The sequence below is a fragment of the Gopherus evgoodei genome, chromosome 1 (assembly GCF_007399415.2).
Source record: "Gopherus evgoodei ecotype Sinaloan lineage chromosome 1, rGopEvg1_v1.p, whole genome shotgun sequence".
In the NCBI taxonomy this organism is placed as follows: domain Eukaryota; kingdom Metazoa; phylum Chordata; order Testudines; family Testudinidae; genus Gopherus; species Gopherus evgoodei.
In genome coordinates this window covers 11411222-11431399 of record NC_044322.1, presented here as the reverse complement: position 1 = coordinate 11431399, position 20178 = coordinate 11411222, and the positions used below count along the sequence as shown (strand labels likewise).

The 20178-nt window shown below is 41.8% G+C and overlaps 1 protein-coding gene across 6 annotated transcripts in view; it reads left to right on the top strand.

Moving 5' to 3' along the window:
* Nucleotides 1-137: 137 nt before the first annotated feature.
* Nucleotides 138-20178, top strand: part of RSF1 (remodeling and spacing factor 1) — a 136715-nt gene continuing 116674 nt past the window's right edge. For 4 of the 6 annotated variants that reach the window (XM_030558078.1, XM_030558050.1, XM_030558040.1 and 1 more), the window contains exon 1: nucleotides 160-407. In XM_030558078.1, the coding sequence (XP_030413938.1) occupies nucleotides 209-407 (199 nt within the window). In that variant the 5' untranslated portion in view covers nucleotides 160-208. Of the gene's footprint in view, nucleotides 408-20178 lie in introns of all 6 variants that reach the window. The other 2 variants (XM_030558070.1, XM_030558060.1) reach the window with 2 other exon arrangements.

The window sequence follows — 20178 nt, the reverse complement described above, 5'->3', positions numbered from 1 at the left end:
CTGCCCCGGCCTCCCTCCTCCCCCCGCCTTGTTTTCGTTCCCGTGTCACACGAGGCAGGCGGGGGAGTAGTTGAGTAGGGCCGCTCTGGCCGGCGCCCCGCTGTTGCATTGTGGGATAGTGGCGCCTGGTAGCGGGGTCCTCCAGGCACGGCTCGCCAGCGCCCCCCTCTCTTCCCTCCCCGTCTCCTTCTCCATCCTCAGGTCCAAGATGGCGGCGGTGGCGGCTCCTACGGCTCCATCTCCGCCTCCCCCGCCCCCGTCGGGCCCGTGCTGCCCCGGCTCGTGGCCGAACTTCGCCGTGGTCTGCTCCTTCCTGGAGCGCTACGGGGCGCTGCTGGACCTGCCCGAGCTGCCCTTCCCCGAGCTGGAGCGCGTCCTGCAGCCGCCGCAGGAGCCCGGGGACCAGGGTAAGCGGCCGGACGCCCCCTCCCTCACGGACCGGCGGGGGGGCTGGGGCTTCCCCCCCCCCCCGCCCGCGGCCACGGGGGAGGAGCGCACCGAGGGGAGGGAGGAGCCTGGCTTCCCCGGAGTGAAGCTGGGGGGGAGGGGAGACTTCTGCTGTGTCCTTAACCCCCCCCCGGGTCCAGGGGGAGCAGCTGCTGGGGCGGGAGGTTTCTTTCCCCAGCCCCACCGGAGGGGCATGTGAGGGGGCAGCTTCCTCATTCCGGCGCCTGCTCCCTCCCCCTGGGCCCTGTGGGGGCTGGGAGCCCTTTCCCCGTGCCCCCCCCCCCCGAATAGGGGGTGAGCCCCGTGCGCTGCTGCTCCTCCAGGCTCAGTGTGAGGGAGAAGAGAGACCAGACCCGCCCCCCGTGCGGATGTTGCCGCGCCCCCCCCCCGTGTGTAATCTTCATCTCTTACCCCACTTCCCATTGGGTTGGGGGCTAAGCGTGTCCCGCCCCCCACCTGGACCGGCGGAGGGAAGGGTTACACGCGCCCCTGTCTTCTTTCAGGCTGCTCCTCACTCACGCTGGTTCCCCCCTTCCCGGAGGCTGCAGGGAATGGGATGTTGACAGGTTTGGGATGCCGGACTCCCCTGCTCCCCATCCCTGATGTGTGAGGTGATGGTGGAGGAAGGGCAGGGCAGCAGAAGAGCCGTGGGGAAGGAGGGACGCACGGATACTGAAGGGAAAGGTGCTTGTTGCTCTTGGTCTCTGTCTATTATTGGTGTGGTGGTTACTTGTGCTCTCTTGCCACATAGAGAGAGACCGAGGAGCCTCAAGGCGCATGCTCCCCCGGCCCCATAGAAACTTCCTGCTGCTAGAGAATCCCGGCTCAGGGCTGCTGCTGGTCCAACGCCCCCCTCCCCCCCTTTAAAGAAAACCAAACAAACAAAACCCCCCCAACGCGTCATAAAGCCTCCTCCATGTCTATTTATTGCAAATCGGGTCCACAGCATTGGTCTGTTCTCCTGAGAATTCTTTGCTCATGCAGTGCAAACATTGTATTTATATGCTTATGGCACCCACAAACAAAACACCGGTCAAGGTTCATTTAGTTACTGCTTCCTTAAGATGTCCAGTCTCACTTTTTTCATGCAAACAAGACACTTCTAAATGCAGTGGCCATTGCCTGGGTCTTGCAGCCTACACTACTGCTTTCTCAAATAAAAGAATTTTTCCTGCCTCCCCAAGACTTCATGTTTTTTTGGTATGTAAAGGAATATTTTAAAAAAGAGGCACTATACTTAGGTTTACTGAAGTACAAAAAGTAAACTAATAGCATTTGTGGTGAAAATTAAAAATCAAATTTGAAGTTTTCAGTTTTAATTTAAAATCTTGTAAATTCTGTATTCTTAAACTGACGTTTAACCTTACAATAGCCTTTAATTGCATGATGAAAACACTTTTTTTAATAGATAGTGATAATCACCAAGAGTTTTCTTTATATTTTATTAATTGAAAGCTTCTAGCTGTGTCCTATAGGTGTTTATATATTAATTAGATTGTCTATAAGATGATGTTACATGATTTCAACCCACTCCTGGTCCCATAGATCTCAAGGAAGAATGGAAAGCAAATCAATAAATGTTTTTAATGTGTGACCCAATATTGGAAGAAATTTGAACACTTAAAAACGCTAGCTTAACTTTTTAAATTTTTTTTGGACATTTATTCAGGCAAGGTTAAAAGGTGCGTGTGATCATGATTGTGGTGGCAGTGTCTTTCAGGGAAGGAAATGTGTGGAGATGAAAAACAAAAGCTTAAGTGACCATCTTTTAGGGTTTTGGGAAAACTTGTATGGTGATTATATGCCAAAAGGGAAAAACAAGCCATTGAACTACGTTTATGAGGACTATTGTCCTCTGCACGTGTTCTACTATTTTATTATCTTATCAAAAGATACATCTGTATATTTTTTGTAACACTGTTGTGAAGACTAAATTTAATGTCCATTTTATAAAATTATTTTTGAGCCTTTAATAATAATAATAATTATAATTAATAAAAAGCTTTACGTGGACATAAGCGTACAACAAATTTTGTTGCCTGTTACTAAACTGACTGTTAAAATTGGAAATGTCCTTTTCCCCCTAACACTTGCTGTATATTTGCTGTATGCAGTTCAGCTTGGGTAGCAAAATTAAGCTGGTTAATTTAAATATCTGTGTAATCAGTTTCACTTTCTGTTTTTATGCACTAGCACACTTGTGCAGTGTTGAGGTTTCAAATAGTGCAAAGTGAATGTTTAAATCCAGACAAACTGTTTTAATAAAACACATTTTAAATATTGGTTGTGTTTAAGAAGTTTTTACACAGCCTAGTTTGGGCCCTAAACTACCTGATAGTGTCTTAAAGGCTGTTTCTACGCTCGGAGCTAAGGAGGGAATTCTGCACTCACATTACATATACTTGTACTAGCTTGAGGACAGCTAGCAGGCTAAAAATAGTAGAGTAGCCATGGTAGCATAGGCAGCGGTGAGTGGCAGCTTGGGCTAGTCGTGGTTAGTATGTATCCACAGTGTTCAGGTGTGAGGAGATGGTTTGAGGAGACTTAGCGGGAATATGTCTAACACAAGCTGGGAATCATACCCTTATCTCCTAGTGTAAACATTGCTGCTGTCTTAATTCAGGTGTAACATTCATGTCTTATTTCAGATGTAGAATCAATAGTAAAGCAGTGTCCAGATAGTTCTTTGCAATTACTGTGAGGTTTTAACACTTACTACTTAATCTTTCCCACACGCACGAATAAATAAACGAATAAAAATAAACGAAAGAGCAAAAAAATTCATAGGGAAAAAATAGTGGCAAAATGTCTTATGTCTGCTTGCAGTTTTTTATATATATATATATATATATATATATATATATATATATATATATATATATATATATATATATAATGTTTTACATGTTACTGCGTTTAAAAAAATGGTGGGGGGAAGTTGTATTGGGGTATTAACAGTGATGCTGCAGCTTGGTAGTGAGCACTCTATCTCAAATCTCTCCAAAAATTCCTTCTAAGCTGAATTTTTTCATAGGCTTATGGCCTAAGACAGAGAGCCTTTTGGAGCATATGTGTAAAACTTGTTTAAGCAATTTATTTTTCATTATATTACATACAGACCTTTACTCAAAGGTTCAGGTAGAACAATTATGTATGAACTCAATAATGAACTGTTCTATATTCTGTAGTTTTATAAAAGTGATCAAGAAAATCCTGCCCACTAATGAGTGAGAATGGACAAGCTATAGGTACTTTTTGTTCTAAGGAAACAAGGTATAATTTCTACTTTCTCTTCCCATTATCAAAAAAGGTTGATTTAGGAGTGCAGAGGAGAGATTTGGTAGTTGCCTAGCTGAGTATCAAATAATATGGATTCTTATATGTTACTGTTGAAGTTTAAAAAGTTACTATTGCCCAGTCAGCAGTTGTGCAGTACTGTATTGCCTCTGTATATGACTATATCAAGAAATATACTGATCACCTCTACACCTAAGTATTAATAGCTTTCTTTTTGTAGTCTGATCTGGTTAGATATTATGCTAATTTACATAGTACCAACAGTATGCTAAGTGCTTTGAAGGCAATTACTAAGACAAGTCCTTCCCCAAAGAACTGACTTCTTTCTATATTACAGTATACAAATGAAGGATGGGAGATAATGACAAACAGTGTGATTGAATGGTGACATTTTGAACATGCCAAATCGGTTTCATGATTTTCAATTTTATTCTATATTTTTATGTAGGATGATGAGGTGAAATAGTGGCCATGGAAATAGCCTGATTCTCAGAGAAAAGATGTAAAAAAAAACAAAAAACAAGAAAAACAACAAGATCCTTTTAACTTGTGGTGTTAGTAGCTCATTGGAAGTTGATGTTATTTGAACAAAATAATGAGACCCTTGGTGTTTTGGTGAATTACTGCTAAGACCAGGGTCATGCCTAGTGGGGTGCGGGGCCCGGGACATTAGAAACTCAGTGCCTATCTGCCAGGGGTGCTCCCCACTGGCTCCCCCAGGCCTCACCTCCACTGCACCCCTTCCCCCAAGGCCCCGCCCCGCCTCTTTCTCACCCAGTTCCACCCCCTCCCTGAGCACGGTGTGCCCTCCCCCCAGTGCCTCCTGATGCCGTGAAACAGCTGAACTGCAGCTGGCAGTAGGCCCGAGGGGGAGGGGGATGTGCTGATTGTCTGGGGGCCCAACGGCGGGCAGGAGGCGCTGGAGGGGGGTTCTGGTGGTGGGGGCTTGGCCTTGCTCGTCTGCTGTTCGCCTCCTCACTCCTCGCCCTCCCTCTTCACCTCTCGGCTCACAGGGGCACCCCAAAGCACAGGGCCCAGGGCGGTTGCCCTGATTTGCCTTGCCATACCCTAGCGACGGCTCTGGCTAAAGCAAATAATTTTGCCATTTTAAAAAGGCTTTTTTCTCTTGTAATGATATATCTAAGGCAGCTAGCATTGTGATCATAACTATAACCTTTAAAACTTGGTTTCAAAAGAGGAGAGTGGAGTATATTGCAGAATTGCCATATTCTTGATAGCTGCTTGTAGTAGTTGCTTCTGGAGATGCTGCTGAGTGTGTAACCTGGTGTTTGTATGCACTGAGATTCGATAAAAAGAAACCCTATACTGGCTAATAAATAAAATCTTTATAAAGGCAGGGACACTTCATTAAACTTGTTATAAACTCTAGTTAGTTGATGGGGGAGGAGTGGACTCAAAACTCAGGTATCAGCAATGCCTCATCCTACAATGTATCTCAAGAACCTAGCCTTTTTAATCAAACTGTTTTTGCTTCCAGGGGCAAAATTTGTGCAAATTGAAATGATTTGTCACACTGGAACTGTACTTGCAGTATTGACCACATCATGCAGTGTCTTACTAAGAGTTCCCCTTGCAATAGGGAGCCAGTAGTATGTTTTTAATATATGTGACTGGAAGGGATTAAGAATACACCACTATGATATCTAGTACAGTATTTAGAGAAATATCAGATTCTCTCTATTGTGTTTGCAAATAGCTTGAGAGTCAGTAAAAATGTTAATTACGCACTTAATCCCCTGTGAATGAAAATATTAGTAGTGTTAGCTTGCACAACAGAGATCTAATTTTACACATGACTATACAAAAGACTTGCTGGTTTGCCAGGTTCCTTGGTATATGAATGAGTGTAAATGACAAGTTCTGAAGTATATTAGTGATTATCAACTTTATAAACCTTCCTTAGCCATACTATACTTGATTGAAACTGTATCGGTAGAAGAATGAATACTCTGGATGTTCTTCCAGCAATGAACTGGTAAGATGTTACTGATGTAATAGATTGGTAATCTTCATGAAGGATATTTGGAAGACAAATATGATAGGTACGTGTTTGTAGTGTATTTCCCTTAAAATTGGGACTTGTGCTACAAGAAAACTGCATAGAGACTTTAACTTCAATAGAAATAGTTTTGTGCTTCTGCTTGTAATTATTCTTCACTAGTCCTTGTTTCCTTCCTTGATCTTCACATATTCAGGTGTGGGATGGCCTCTAAAAAACCCTTCCACTCCTTTAAGGTGCTGTAGAAGAGAGAGGTCTTTTGAAGTGGATGCTGCCATGATGTTTCCTTAGCCTATCCCTTGTATATTTGCATTCCTGTCCCTATCTGAACTCTTGTTCATCTAATTTCCTTTGTCTCTTCTGTTTGTATTAACTAGCTGGTCCAGCCTTGAAGTCCTTCTTCTTACATGGGTGATTATCTGCATGTATCTGTTATATTAAGTGCATTGATTTTGATCATTGTTATAAATAAAGTATTGGTTCAGAGTCCAGAAGTGATGTAACATAGAAATACAGATTTGCTGTTGTGTATTAGCTTCAGGTACAATGTAGTTGCATGCCTTTGCTTCCATAGACCTTTCTCTCTCTACTACTGCAGTTTTTGCATTAGAGAGGGAATTTAAGGTAGAGACACATCTTGAAATACCTAAAGATGTGACAAATAATCTCTGGTAATACATGAAGGTCCTATGCTTTAGTTTTTCTTTGTCTCCACTAGAGCATATCTTATACTCTATATGGAACCATAAAACTGTCCAGACTTTAAAAAATACTTATTTCAAGAAGTTGCCATGCTTCAAAGCAACAAGTAAACTGCTTCACAGATTTAGGTACTCTAATCTCCTCTAGCTTCCCTTTAGCACTGATTCTTGGGAGTATCTGAGTAGGTGCAAAGGGATAAAACTTTCTGGGCTTTTTTTCGTCTGTATCCTAGAGTCAGTTTTTGTGTTGATGTGACGCTTGCCATTCTTAAAGTTTTCACACATCTGGGTTAGAAGCTTGTGGAATGGATTCTAGTTTAACCATCTCCCAGATAAAACTAAAAGCAAGAGGTGATTTGACCTCTGTCTTGTAAGTATCAACATGGGAGAATGTTTCAGAAACTGAAAGACTTATTAATGTAGCTGGACATCCAAAACAAGATCTGTTGGCTGGAAGCTGAAGTTAGGCAGCTTTATTTCCAATTTGGACTTGTCTGCTTTTAACAGTGAAGGTAATTAACCCTTTGAAACCACTTACAAAGGGATGGATTCAGAGTCACTTGATGACTTTAAATCAAGATTGAATATCTTTCTACAAGATATACCCAAACACTCTCTTGAGCTACTGTACCAGGTGCAGAAATCACAGGCTACAGAATTTCACCCAATCTTATATGGGAGGTCAGATTAGGTTGCTGTAATGGTCTGTTCTACTATATTAATCAATCAACCAATATTAGCAGCAATTGTATGCAGTGCTAGAAGCAGTACCAGACAAGAGTGTCATATGTTGTGGCCAATAACCTGACTACCCACTACTGTATTTAAGGCACAGTGTTTATAGTATCAATATAGAAGTCCCAGTTGAAGGGATGTGGCCTCTCAGGAAGACAATGAACAAGATCTGACATCTCGTTGATAATACTCTAATTACTGTTAACATCTGTTTCTAGAAGCTTGTGGGATGTGTTAAGAACTGAGCAGATGATTAAGGCAGATGACATAAGCTTCATTGTCCTGGGAAACTGCGCCAATCCTCAGATAAAACACCTCTGTTACATTGGCTCAATCCTCCGTTCACTGAGGGTTTTGAACATGTGATCTCGAGATCACTGCACATTGCTGATCACATCCTGGACTGGGTCTGTGGTCTAGAAGTGGTGTGACATAAAAAATGTAACCTTAAGTTAGTTAGACCACTGCCACTTCCAGGCAGTGACAGTATCAAAAAGCAGATTAAAAGCTAGAGGAACTGGTAGGTAAGGTCCCATGAGAAGAAAATCTTAAGGGATAAAGAACAGGAGTACTTGTGGCACCTTAGAGACTAACATATATTGTAGCATAAGCTTTCGTGGGCTACAGCTCACTTCATCAGATGCATGTAGTGGAAAATACAGAAGGAAGACAGACACAGACACAAACACACACAAACCCACATCAATACCAATGGGTGTGACCCTACACATTATAAGGAGAGTTCTCAGTTAAGGTGAGCTTTTGTCAGCAGGTGAGAAAAATCACTGTTTGCAGTGGTAATGAAAATAGCCCATTTCCAGCACTTGGCAAGGAGATATAAGGAACTGTTGAGGGGTGGGAGGTAGAAGACAAGCATGGGGAAATAGTTTTACTTTGTGTAATGGCCCATCCACTCCCACTCTTTTTATTCAAACCTACTTTAATGGTGTCCAATTAGCAAATTAATTCCAATTCAGAAGTCTCTCGTTGGAGTCTGTTTTTGAAGTTTTGTTGTTGTTGTAATATTGCGACTTTTAGGTCTGTAATCGAGTGGCCAGGGAGGTTGAAGTGTTTTCCACTGGTTTGAATGTTATAATTCTTGACATCTGATTTGTATCCATTTATTCTTTTATGTAGAGACTGTCCGGTTTGGCCAATGTACATGGCAGAGGGGCATTGCTGGCATGTGATGGCATATATCTCATTGGTAGATGTGCAGGTGAACAAGCCTCTGATGACGTGGCTGATGTGATTAGGTCCTATGATGGTATCTTCTGAATAGATATGTCGACAGAGTTGGCAATGGGCTTTGCAAGGATAAGTTCCTGGGTTAGTGTTTGTGGTGTGTGGTTGCTGGTGAGTATTTGCTTCAGGTTTGGGGGCTGTCTGTGAGAGAGGACTGGCCTGTCTCCCAAGATCTGAGAGAGTGATGGATCGTCCTTCAGGATAGGTTGTAGGGATAAGGGATAAAGGAGTTTAAGAGAGTTAGCAGTTTCTCAATGAAGCTATATTAAAGGTGCAACTTCAAACTATCCCAGCGCAAAGGGAAGATAGGAAGTAGGGCTGTCGATTAATCACAGCTAACTCAAGCGATTAAAAAAAATTAATCGCAATTTTAATCGCACTGTTAAACAATAGTATACCAATTGAAATTTATTAAATATTTTGGACGTTTTTCTACATCTTCAAATATATTGATTTGTTATAATACAGAATACAAAGTATACAGTGCTCACTTTATATTTTTATTACAGATATTTGCACTGTAAAATGATAAAAGAAATAGTATTTTTTCAGTTCGCCTCATACAAGTACCATAATGCGATCTCTTTATCTTGAAAGTGCAACTTACAAATGTAGATTTTTTTTGTGTTACGTAAGTGCACTCAAAAACAAAACAGTGTAAAACTTTAGAACCTACAAGTCCACTCACTCCTACTTCTTGTGTAGCCAACTGCTAAGAGAAACAAGTTTGTTTACATTTACGGGAGGTAATGCTGCCTGCTTTTTATTTACAATGTCACCTGAAAGTGAGAACAGACACTCGCATGGCACTTTTGTAACTGGCATTGCAAGGTATTTATGTGCCAGATATGCTAAACATTCATATGCCCCTTCATGCTTTGGCCACCATTCCAGAGCACATGCTTCCATGTTGATGATGCTTGTTATTAAATAATGTTTTAATTAAATTTGTTAGAATTCTCCTCCAAGGAGTTGAGTATGTCTCCTGCTCTGTGTTTTACCCGTATTCTGCCATATATTTCATGTTATAGCAGTCTCGAATGATAACCCAGCATGTTGCTCATTTGAAGAACACTTTCACTCCAGATTTGATAAAACACAAAGAAGGTACCAATGTGAGATTTCTAAAGGTAGCTACAGCACTCGACCCAAGATTTAAGAATCTGAAGTGCCTTCCAAAATCTGATAAAGACTGGGTGCAAAGCATGCTTTCAGAAGTCTTAAAAGAGCACCACTCCGATGCAGAAACTACAGAACCTGAACCACCAAAAAAAGAAAATCAACCTTCTGCTGATGACATCTGAGTCAGATGTCAAAAATGAACATGCATCAGTCCAAACGCCTTTGGATCATTATCAAGCAGAACCCATCATCTGCATGGATGCTTCTCCTCTCTGGAATGGTGGTTGAAGCATGAAGGGACATATGAATCTTTAGCACATCTGGCACATAGATCTCTTGCAATGCTGGTGTCAGGGTTCCCTCACCACTCTGAACTCCGGGGTATAGATGTGGGGATCCGCATGAAAGACCCCCTAAGCTTATTTCTACCAGCTTAGGTTAAAAACTTCCCCAAGGCACAAATCCTTCCTTTGTTCACCAAGTGAGTTAGACAAAGATTTAATGAAGAGGACCACTTGGAATTCCTGTTCCCCCAAAATCCCCATGAAGCCCCTTCACACACTTTCCTGGGGAGGCTTGAGAATAATATACCAGCCAAATAGGTTACCAAAGTGGGCACAGACCATTCCTTGGGTTTTTAGGACACTAAAAACCAATCAGGTTCTTAAAAGCAGAACTTTATAGTAAAAGTAAAGAAGCATCTCTGTAAAATCATGATGGAAGGTAATTTTACAAGGTAATCAGATTCCAAAAACAGAGGATCCCCCCTAGGCAAAACTTGTAAGTTACCCCCCAAAAAACCCTGGAATAAACCTCCTTCAGCATAGGGACAATTCACAAGCTAAAACAAAATATAATCTAATGCATTTTCTTCCTATTACTTACAATTTGTAATCTTAGAGGCTTAGTTCAGGTTTGGCTTTGGGAGATGTATTTTCCCTGCCCTGATTCCTCGCTGACCCAGAGAGAACAAAGGAACACAAAACAAAAAGCTTCCCCCACAGATTTGAATGTATCTTCTCCCATTATTGGTCCTTTTGGTCAGGTGCCAACCAGGTTATCTGAGCTTCTTAACCCTTTACAGGTAAAGGAGGGATTTTATGCTACCCTTAGCTGTGTGTTTATGACAGCTGGCTACAACAGTGCCATGAGAATGCCTGTTCTCACTTTCAGTTGACATTGTAAAAAAGAAGCGGGCAGCATTATCTCCTGCAAATGTAACAAACTTGTTTGAGCCATAGGCTGAACAAGAGGTAGGACTGAGTGAACTTGTAGGCGCTAAAGTTTTATGTTGTTTCATTTTTGAATGTGGTTATTTTGTGTACACAACTCTACGTTTGTAAGTTCAACATTCATGATAAAGAGATTGCACTACAGTACTTGTATTAGGTGAAATGAAAAATACTATTTTATTTTTATAGTGCAAAATTTATAATAAAAAATGAAGTGAGCATTGTACACTCTGTATTCTGTGTTGTAACTGAAATCAATATATTTGAAAATGTGGAAAACATCCAAAAATATTTATATAAATGGTATTCTATTAACATCATGATTAATTTTTTTAATTGCTTGACAGCCCTAATAGGAAGTATAGGAAGAGGCAAATATGGCTCTATCAGGAGATCTTTAATGACCTGAAAAATTAAAAAAGAATCCTACAAGAAGTGGAAACACGGACAAATTGATAGAATACAAAAGAATAGCACAAGCATGTAGGGACAAAATCAAAAGAGGAGGCAGAAAATGATTTATACCAGTAGGGGACATAAAAGGACTTTCAAAGAGGTTCTTTAAATACATTAGAAGCAAGAGAAAGTCTAAGGAAAGTGTAGGTTGTCTGCTTTTCACTGAAGGGAATAACATAGGTAATAACATAGGACACCCAGAGGACTGAGGTGTTCAGTAATTTTTTCCCTAGAATTGTGGGACAAGAAGGGACCTCGAGAGGTCATCTAGTCCAATCCCTTGCACTCATGGCAGGACTAAGTATTATCTAGACCATCCCTGACAGGTGTTTGTCTAACCTGCTCTTAAAAATCTCCAATGATTAAAAAATTATTAAAGGCCTAGAAAACATGACCTATGAGGGAAGATTGAAAAAACTGGGTTTGTTTAGTCAGGAGAAGAGGAGAGATGATAAAAGTTTGCAAGTACATAAAATGTTGTTACAAGGAGGAGGGAAGAAAAATTGTTGTTCTTAACCTCTGAGGATAGGGCAAGAAGCAGTGGACTTAACTTGCAGCAAAGGGGGGGTTTAAGCAGGACACTAGGGAAAACGTCATAACTGTCAGGGTGGTTAAGCACTGGAATAAATTGCTTTGGGAGGCTGTGGAATCTTCATCGTTGAGTGTGCTGAAGTCTGCCTTCTTGAAATCCATTATCTTTATTGTGCTATTTTCCCTCTTATCATTCCTTAGACTCATGAATTCTACCATTTCATGATCTCTTTTACCTAAGTTGCCTTCTACTTTCAAATTCTCATCCAGTTCCTCCATATTTGTCAGATCAACTCTAGAACAGCCTTTCCCTTAGTAACTTTTTCCACCTTCTGAAATTGTCTCCAATACATTCTAAGAACTTGTTGGATAATCTGTGCCCTGCTGTATTTTCCCAACAGATGGTGGTGATGGGGGACTTCAACTACCCCAACAAGTCCTGTGCTTTGGATGATTTTATTAGTTTAGAAAAAAGCTTCCTCAACCTCTTCTTCCTGGTGAGGTGGTCTGTAGTAGACTCCTACCAGAAAGGAATAAATAGGAATGCCTATTTTGTTTCAACCTTTACCAAAAATATTAGTGTTTACCAGATACTCAGCACAGTTAATACTAACAAAGGGGATCACATTTCAAAACAGGGAAAAAACAAGAAAAATAATCAGGTTGCAGGGCCTGATGAAATTCACCCTAGGTGGCTTAAGGAGCTAGCTGAATCAATCTTGGAACATAGTTTAAAAAGGGGAACAAAGATGGCCCAGGGAATTATAGACCAGTCAGCCCAACTTCCACATCTGGAGAGATTGTGGAACAAATTATCAGCCAATTTGTTGGCATCTAGAAGATAATAGGGTTATAAAGAATAGCACCATGGATTTGTCAAGAACAAATCATGCCAAACTAACCTAATTTCCTTCTTAACAGAGTTACTGGCCTAGTGGGTTCGGATGGGGGTGGGGGGCGGGAGGAGCAGCCTTTTTGAGGTAGGTCTTCACCTCTTCACATATAAATTGGTCAAATGGCACGACAGCAGAAAATTCAAAAAAACTATCTCCAACTGAGTACTGCTTAGGATGACAGTACTAGAGCATACAAAAGGAGAGTTTATTTCCAACTAAATCTATTCCCAGTTGAAAGTTATTTCGGATTAATATGAGGATTTCTGTTTTTTCGGTTTTTTTTACTGGATAAACTTTCTTGTGTCCCCATACTTGTTTCAAATTATGTGGCATCTTATCCTGCATTCGTAAGGCTCTTCATTTCTGGATTTTATTTTGTTTAAAATTGCTTGGGAATTTATCAGTGTTACAAAAACTTAAAAAATGGGTGAAAATCAGTGTAAAAATTAACTTCACAGTTTTCTGGGAGAACATTGGGGTTAATATCGGGATGGGGTACCAAGAAAAAAAAGCAACAAATAAAAGTAAGAGTATTGACAATAAAAGCAGTTTAAAGCTGTGGTTTATTTAATGAACTCTACATTAATTGTACATACACATGTGTATCTTTCATTGCACTGCCTAACTTTGATAGCCTTGCATTTATACTTATGATAAATAGATATTAAGACAATTCAACAGATAATTTATTAACATAAAAATTATTTTCATATGCTTGAGTGGTTCAAAATTCAGGTGAAAATTGGTAAAGACCAGATAATACTTTCATAAAACCTGCACATTTTTTACTAAAAAAAAAGAGCTTTACGTTTTCATTAATCCACTTTGAAAGCAGATTTACTCTAGTTCAGGAAGAGTTATCCTTCAATATAGCGGGTGTGCATGCATCACCGTTTTGAATTAACTGCTTCTGGTACTCCTCCATTTGCTATCCCACACTGCACTGCTGCACACGTTGGTGGACCTGATTCACTGTGAGACCTGTAGTGCTCCAAGTCTGGAGTCATCTTGACCAGATGTCACCTCCCTATTTGAATGCTGGCCTGCAGGTAGGTGTGCCCCTTAGTGGTGCCAGCTCATGGTGAGTTCACATACTTGGAGTCCATTCTGATTTTAACAGCCATATCCTATGTGGGCCTTTTAGAGGTCCTGGATGTCCTTGGCCTGTGAGAAGAGGTGCAGGTTTAATCCAGTCTGAACACAAAATGCAAAGATACATAAGAGGCTGTCAGACCCAATGAAGGAGAGGGGGCAGTCCAGGACTTAGTGCAGTTCCACAGCAAAGGAGTGGAGTTCTGGCAGTGTTATAAAAGTACCAGATATAGTAATACCACCTCTGGCAGAGGTCACAAAACTCATACCTACTGTGAAGAGCCAGACTGGATACTTGCAAGGGAGTCTATCACTGAACCCCAGCATGCAAAGACACCCAAACAGGACCTCAAGTGGGAAGATTGCCACGGCCAGCCAAGATCTCTTCAACTTGCAAAACCATGAGGCAGAGAGAATGAAGGAGACTCCGAAAACGCAGCCAGAGAACCAGCCTGACAGTACTTGGGAGGGACCTTTTCCAGTAAGGATTGTGTGCTATATTATAATACACACGTATGGCGAGAGGTTAAACAACATTTTTCTGAATATCATCAGGGTACCACCATATTGGGTGGATGTGAGCTGGTATCCCCTTTCCAGTTGTTTGGCTTTTATCCTCCCATCCACCTGACATGCTCAAAATGGCATCCTTAAGCTCCAAAGTATTGTTTCTCCAAAATATCAAATCCCATTGCCGTCAGCCAAATGTGCCTGCCCCCTCTTTCTGTGCTGCTTATTGCTCCCTCCCTCTGTTTAAGATGGCAATACCATAGGGATTTAAAAAAAAATCATATACATTGCATAGTAAGCATGTTTATTGTAGCTGCAGATAAAGAAAGAGGAAAAAGCAATAGGAAAAGTACTTTGGCTCACAGGTTGACCAATGCCCCATGCTGTAGTCTGAGCTAAATCTCCCATATTTGTCTACAGAGACATTTCAAAATGCGTAGAGATTGTAAGGCATTTGTGGCTGTTTTAATCACATACTTACTATTGTTAACCCCTAGGGTTCAAAAGAATTACTGCAAAAGTATTTATTTTGCAGGGCACTTTGTGCTAGTCTGCAGATATTTTAAAAGAGAACTTAAGGAAAAGATAGTGCTCTAGTTTGGCGTTTGCACTGCAAAAAATGCAGCTTTCTTGTGGTTGCCTGTTTAAAAGGTGGTTCCCTTCCATGCCTGTACCAGATGTGGGAGCGCCATTCTGGCAAATAACAGTGTGGCATATCTTCCCACTTTGCCCATTGCCTTTTGAGCAAGATCCTGTTCTGCCTTTTGGGGATGCTTCTTAGGGTAACATCCTACAACCTAAGGAAAGCCTGTAGAGGTGCACAGGCAATTACTAACTTGTTCTCTGCTGTTCACCCCTCCCCCAGACCACCACCAAGCCAGCATTGGTACAGGGGTCATGTACAAGGGGGTAGCAAAATGGAATACATTTTACCATTTCCAAACTCCCCCTAGACTGGGCCCATGGGAATAAATTTCCCGTTTGAGGAAAAAGCAATAGCTTATCAGTGTTGGCATGGAAACTAGAATTGGGACAGTAACTACTTGTGCTGTTTCTCTGCCCTTCAGTACCTGACACACAGCAGCCCCCACAGACAGGAGCATTATCGGAATCTGAAGACATGGCATATTTTTTGGGCCAGGAAGAGGGAAACATGTTTAATCATCTTCTTCCTCTCCTGGGATGTAGCCATGAGGTTGCTGAAGAGTGGAGGCAAGGTTTCCTTCACTGTGATACCGAGGAGGAGAGAGAACTGATGAGGGATCTCATTGCCAATTCAGTAGTACAACATGCAAGGCTGTGCACTTAGGATTTAATAGTAAGAATTTCTGCCACAAGCTGGGGGCTTATCAGTTGGAAGTGGCAGAGGAGGAGAGATACCTGGGTGTGGGTCGATCACAGGGCGACTATGAGCCAGCATGTGATGCAGCTGTGAAAAAGGCAAATGCAGTCTTAGGATGTATTGGGTGAGATATTTCCAATAGAGAAGCATGAATGCTATTGTGCAAGGCACTAGGAAGAACCTCACTTGGAATACTGTGTACAGTTCTGGTCATCCATGTTCAAAATAGATGAGTTTAAACTGGAACACATGCAGAGAACATCTAGTAGGATGATCATGGGATTGGAAGACCTATCTTATGAGAGCAGACTGGAAGAGCTTGGCTGGTTTCATCTAGCAAAACAGAAGGCTGAGGGGGAATATGATTGCTCTCTGTGAATACATGTGCAGAGGAGCAGGAGAAGAGGTAAATACCAGGGAGGATGGAGAGCTATATAAGCTAAAGGACAATGTTGGCACAAAAACAAATGAATATAAACTGGCCGTGGACAAATTCTTACTGGAGATTAGAAGAAGGTATCTAACCATCAGAGGGGTGAAGTTCTAGAACAGCCTCCCAATAAGAGTTTTGGGAGGCAAAAAACGTAGTTAATTTTGATAGCTGGACAAATTTCTGGGTTGTTTGTGATTGATGGGGGCTGAGTGTAACCATCGTGGTCCTCACTCCTGGTTTGTTGTCTGTTTCTAAAGCTTATGCTGCAGGATTTCAACTGGCCACTGGCAGGGGTCAGGAAGGGATTTCCCCTCTCCACTCCACCCCCTCTTTATTCTGGAAGGTGTTTTTTTTTTTTTTTTAACCTCCTTCCTCTGAAGCATCAGAATATAGTCATGGCTGGAGATGGAACATTGAAGTGGGGTGCTTCTGAGATGGCACTGAACAGTCTTTCGGGTGCTTGGCTGGCTAGTTCTTGCTCACAAGCTCAGGATCTAACTGTTTGCTTTATATGTGGTCAGGAAGGAATTTTGCCCCAGCTTAGATTGGCAGTGAACTTGGGTTTTTTCACCTCCCTCTGGAGCATGTGGATTCAGGTCGCTTGCCAGGATTATCTTTCTTAAGATGGTGCATTTCAGTTCTTCCTATTCTCTTCTTGAGGCACATCATAATCTAGTCTTTTGTGGGTTGTAGTACTTTGGTCTCATTTCAGTTGTTGGGTTAGTGTGCGGGTGGTGAGTGGTGGCGTTGGCCTTGATATACGAAGGTCAGACTGGATGATCTAGTGGTCCTTTCTGACCTTAGACTCTGACAAAGAAAAGGATATGCGGGCACAGATACTGGAGGAAATTATGCAGAGGCAGACAGCCCTGGTGAAGAGCATAGTGGAACTGTGTTCATGGCCATCACTTGAACCTAGCTTTGTCCTGCAGCTGCATGAGATTACTGTATGCTGAACACCCCTTTCCTTCCCCTACTACAGGAAACAGGTCCTTTGCTCGCTGTCTCACACGCCAAGACAGAACAATTTTGACCCATTTCCCTACCTACACGTGATTGTGACGTCATCAGCACAAACTTGTGCACTTAGCATTTCAGGCATGCCTGCTGCCATTCTGTTGGTTTTATGTTTTCACTGTATGATCATTAAGGATTTCATAATTTACAACTGTTAATTTCAAAAAATGCATGTATGAAGCATAATAAAACCCTTGCACAAAGATATGTACATTTTTCACCACTATGCCCAGCCCTTATAGTAGTAGTGCGGTGTGTCCCTGAGCTACTCAGCCTCTCTGGTGGTTCATAATGGTCAAAGTGTCCACCTCTGCCTCCCACCCTTTGGAGGAGTTCTCTTCTTGCTCTCTCAGATGTTGTGCAGATGCAAAAACTACCTATCACACAAGGCAAATATTGCTCAACAGTCTCCAGCCTTGTCATGATGCACTTCCACCTTCCCTTCAATCTTCTAAATGCACACTTCACTGTTCCTCTGCAGCTACTTGGTATAGTTAGACAGAACCTTTCTCCTATCCAAATGCACAGTAAAAGGCTTTATAAGCCAGGATATCAAGGGTCTCCAGGATGACAGTAGGAAGTCACAATACCATTAGTGTTCACAGTGGTTCTGGAGGAAAACGTTTATTTCCCATTGCAAAAAACAGATCTGAGTTTCTAAAGAGCCATGTGTTGCAGAGCTCCTCACATTAGTATAGGTGAACCTTCCACGGTGTTCAACCAGGTCTTGCGACACCACAGAGAAATACCTCTTTCTGTTGACTAACTCGGAAGGCTGATATGATAGGCAAAGAATGGGCATGTAGTGACCCGGGATAGCAATGCCCTCTCAGTAGAACACAATAGCCCTGAGAGTTGATCTGCCATCCTCGTTAGCAAGTGACTGGTAGCAGTTAATAAGAACTTAAGAAGGCTGTACTGGGTCAGACCAAAGGTCCATCTAGCCCAGTATCTTGTCTACCGACAGTGGCCAATGCCAGGTGCTCCAGAGGGAGTGAAGCTAACAGGCAGTGATCAAGTGATCTCTCTCCTGCCATCCATCTCCATCCTCTGATGAACAGAGGCTAGGAACACCATTCTTTATCCTTCCTGGCTAATAGCCATTTATGGACTTAGCCGCCATGAATTTATCCAGTTCCGTTTTAAACATTGTTATAGTCCCAGCCTTCACAACCTCCTCAGGTAAGGAGTTCCACAAGTTGACTGTGCACTGTGTGAAGAAGAACTTCCTTTTATTTGTTTTAAACCTGCTACCTGTTAATTTCATTTGGTGACCCCTAGTTCTTGTATTATGGGAATAAGTAAATAAGTTTTCCTTATCCACTTTCTCCACATCACTCATGATTTTATATACCTCTATCATATCCCCCCTTAGTCTCCTCTTTTCCAAGCTGAAGAGGTCTAGCTCTTTAATCTTCACATGGGACCCTCTCCAAACCCCTAATGATTTTAGTTGCCCTTTTCTGAATCTTTTCTAGTTCTAGAATATCTTTTTTGAGGAGAGGAGACCACATCTGTACACGATATTTGAGATGTGGTCATACCATGGATTTATATAAGGGCAATAATATATTCAGTCTTATTCTCTATCCCCTTTTTGATGATTCCTAACATCCTGTTTGCTTTTTTGACCGCCTCTGCGCACTGTGTGGACATCTTCAGAGAACTATCCACGATGACGCCAAGATCTTTTTCCTGACTCGTTGTAGCTAAATTAGCCCCCATCATATTGTATATGTAGTTGGGGTTATTTTTTCCAGTGTGCATTACTTTACATTTATCCACATTACATTTCATTTGCCATTTTGTTGCCCAATCACTTAGTTTTGTGAGACCTTTTTGAAGTTCTTCACAATCTGCTTTGGTCTTAACTATCTTGAGTAGTTTAGTATCATCTGCAAACTTTGCCACCTCACTGTTTACCCCTTTCTCCAGATCATTTATGAATAAATTGAATAGGATTGGTCCTAGGACTGACCCTTGGGGAACACCACTAGTGACGCCTCTCCATTCTGAGAATTTACCATTAATTCCTACCCTTTGTTCCCTGTCTTTTAACCAGTTCTCAATCCATGAAAAGACCTTCCCTTTTATCCCATGACAGCTTAATTTACGTAAGAGCCTTTGGTGAGGGACCTTGTCAAAGGCTTTCTGGAAATCTAAGTACACTATGTCCACTGGATCCCCCTTGTCCACATGTTTGTTGACCCCTTCAAAGAACTCTAATAGATTAGTAAGACACGATTTCCCTTTACAAAAACCATGTTGACTATTGCTCAACAGTTTGTTTTTCTATGTGTCTGGCAATTATATTCTTAACTATTGTTTCTACTAATTTACCTGGTACCGACATTAAACTTACTGGATTCTAATTGCCGGGATCACCTCTAGAGCCCTTTTTAAATATCGGAGTTACATTAGCTAACTTCCAGTCATTGGGTACCAAAGCAGATTTAAAGGACAGGTTACAAACCTTAGTTAATAGTTCCGCAACTTCACATTTGAATGCTTTCAGAACTCTTGGGTGAATGCCATCTGGTCCCGGTGACTTGTTAATGTTGTCAATGGTGAGCTTCCTGATAGCAATGGGTATGTGCTTTTTCCATGCTCGGGGGAACCTTTGTATAGATGTTCTGTCACTGCATTTACAGGGTGAGCTCTGCACAGAATCTAGGAAAGTGTCCTATGCCATCCAGAGTTCCTCTGCTGGTCATCCTGGGTCAGCATAACTGTCCCGTCCCACCAGTCAGTGCTAGTTGGCCAAGCTCAGAAATGGTACTCTACCAAGAGAAGTCATTTCAGAAAAAGTTCATGTAACAATTAGCTTATTTGAGGCTCTGTCTTCTTTGCCAGTATCACCACAGCACTGCTATGGCTTTTTCCAAGTCATTCAAAGATACCCAGCAGCATGACTGCCAGTATATATGTGCATCAGCCTGTTTGTATTAATGACTACCAGGATTGTGGCGCTCAGCAGTGTTCCCTCTGTTATCTGGCAATGTTGTGAAAATGGCACTGGCTCTGAAAAGCCAGATGAATGAGGGGATGATAAAGGGAATCATAGGAATTTTAGTTTGATTCAAGCCCCATAATTTCATTGGC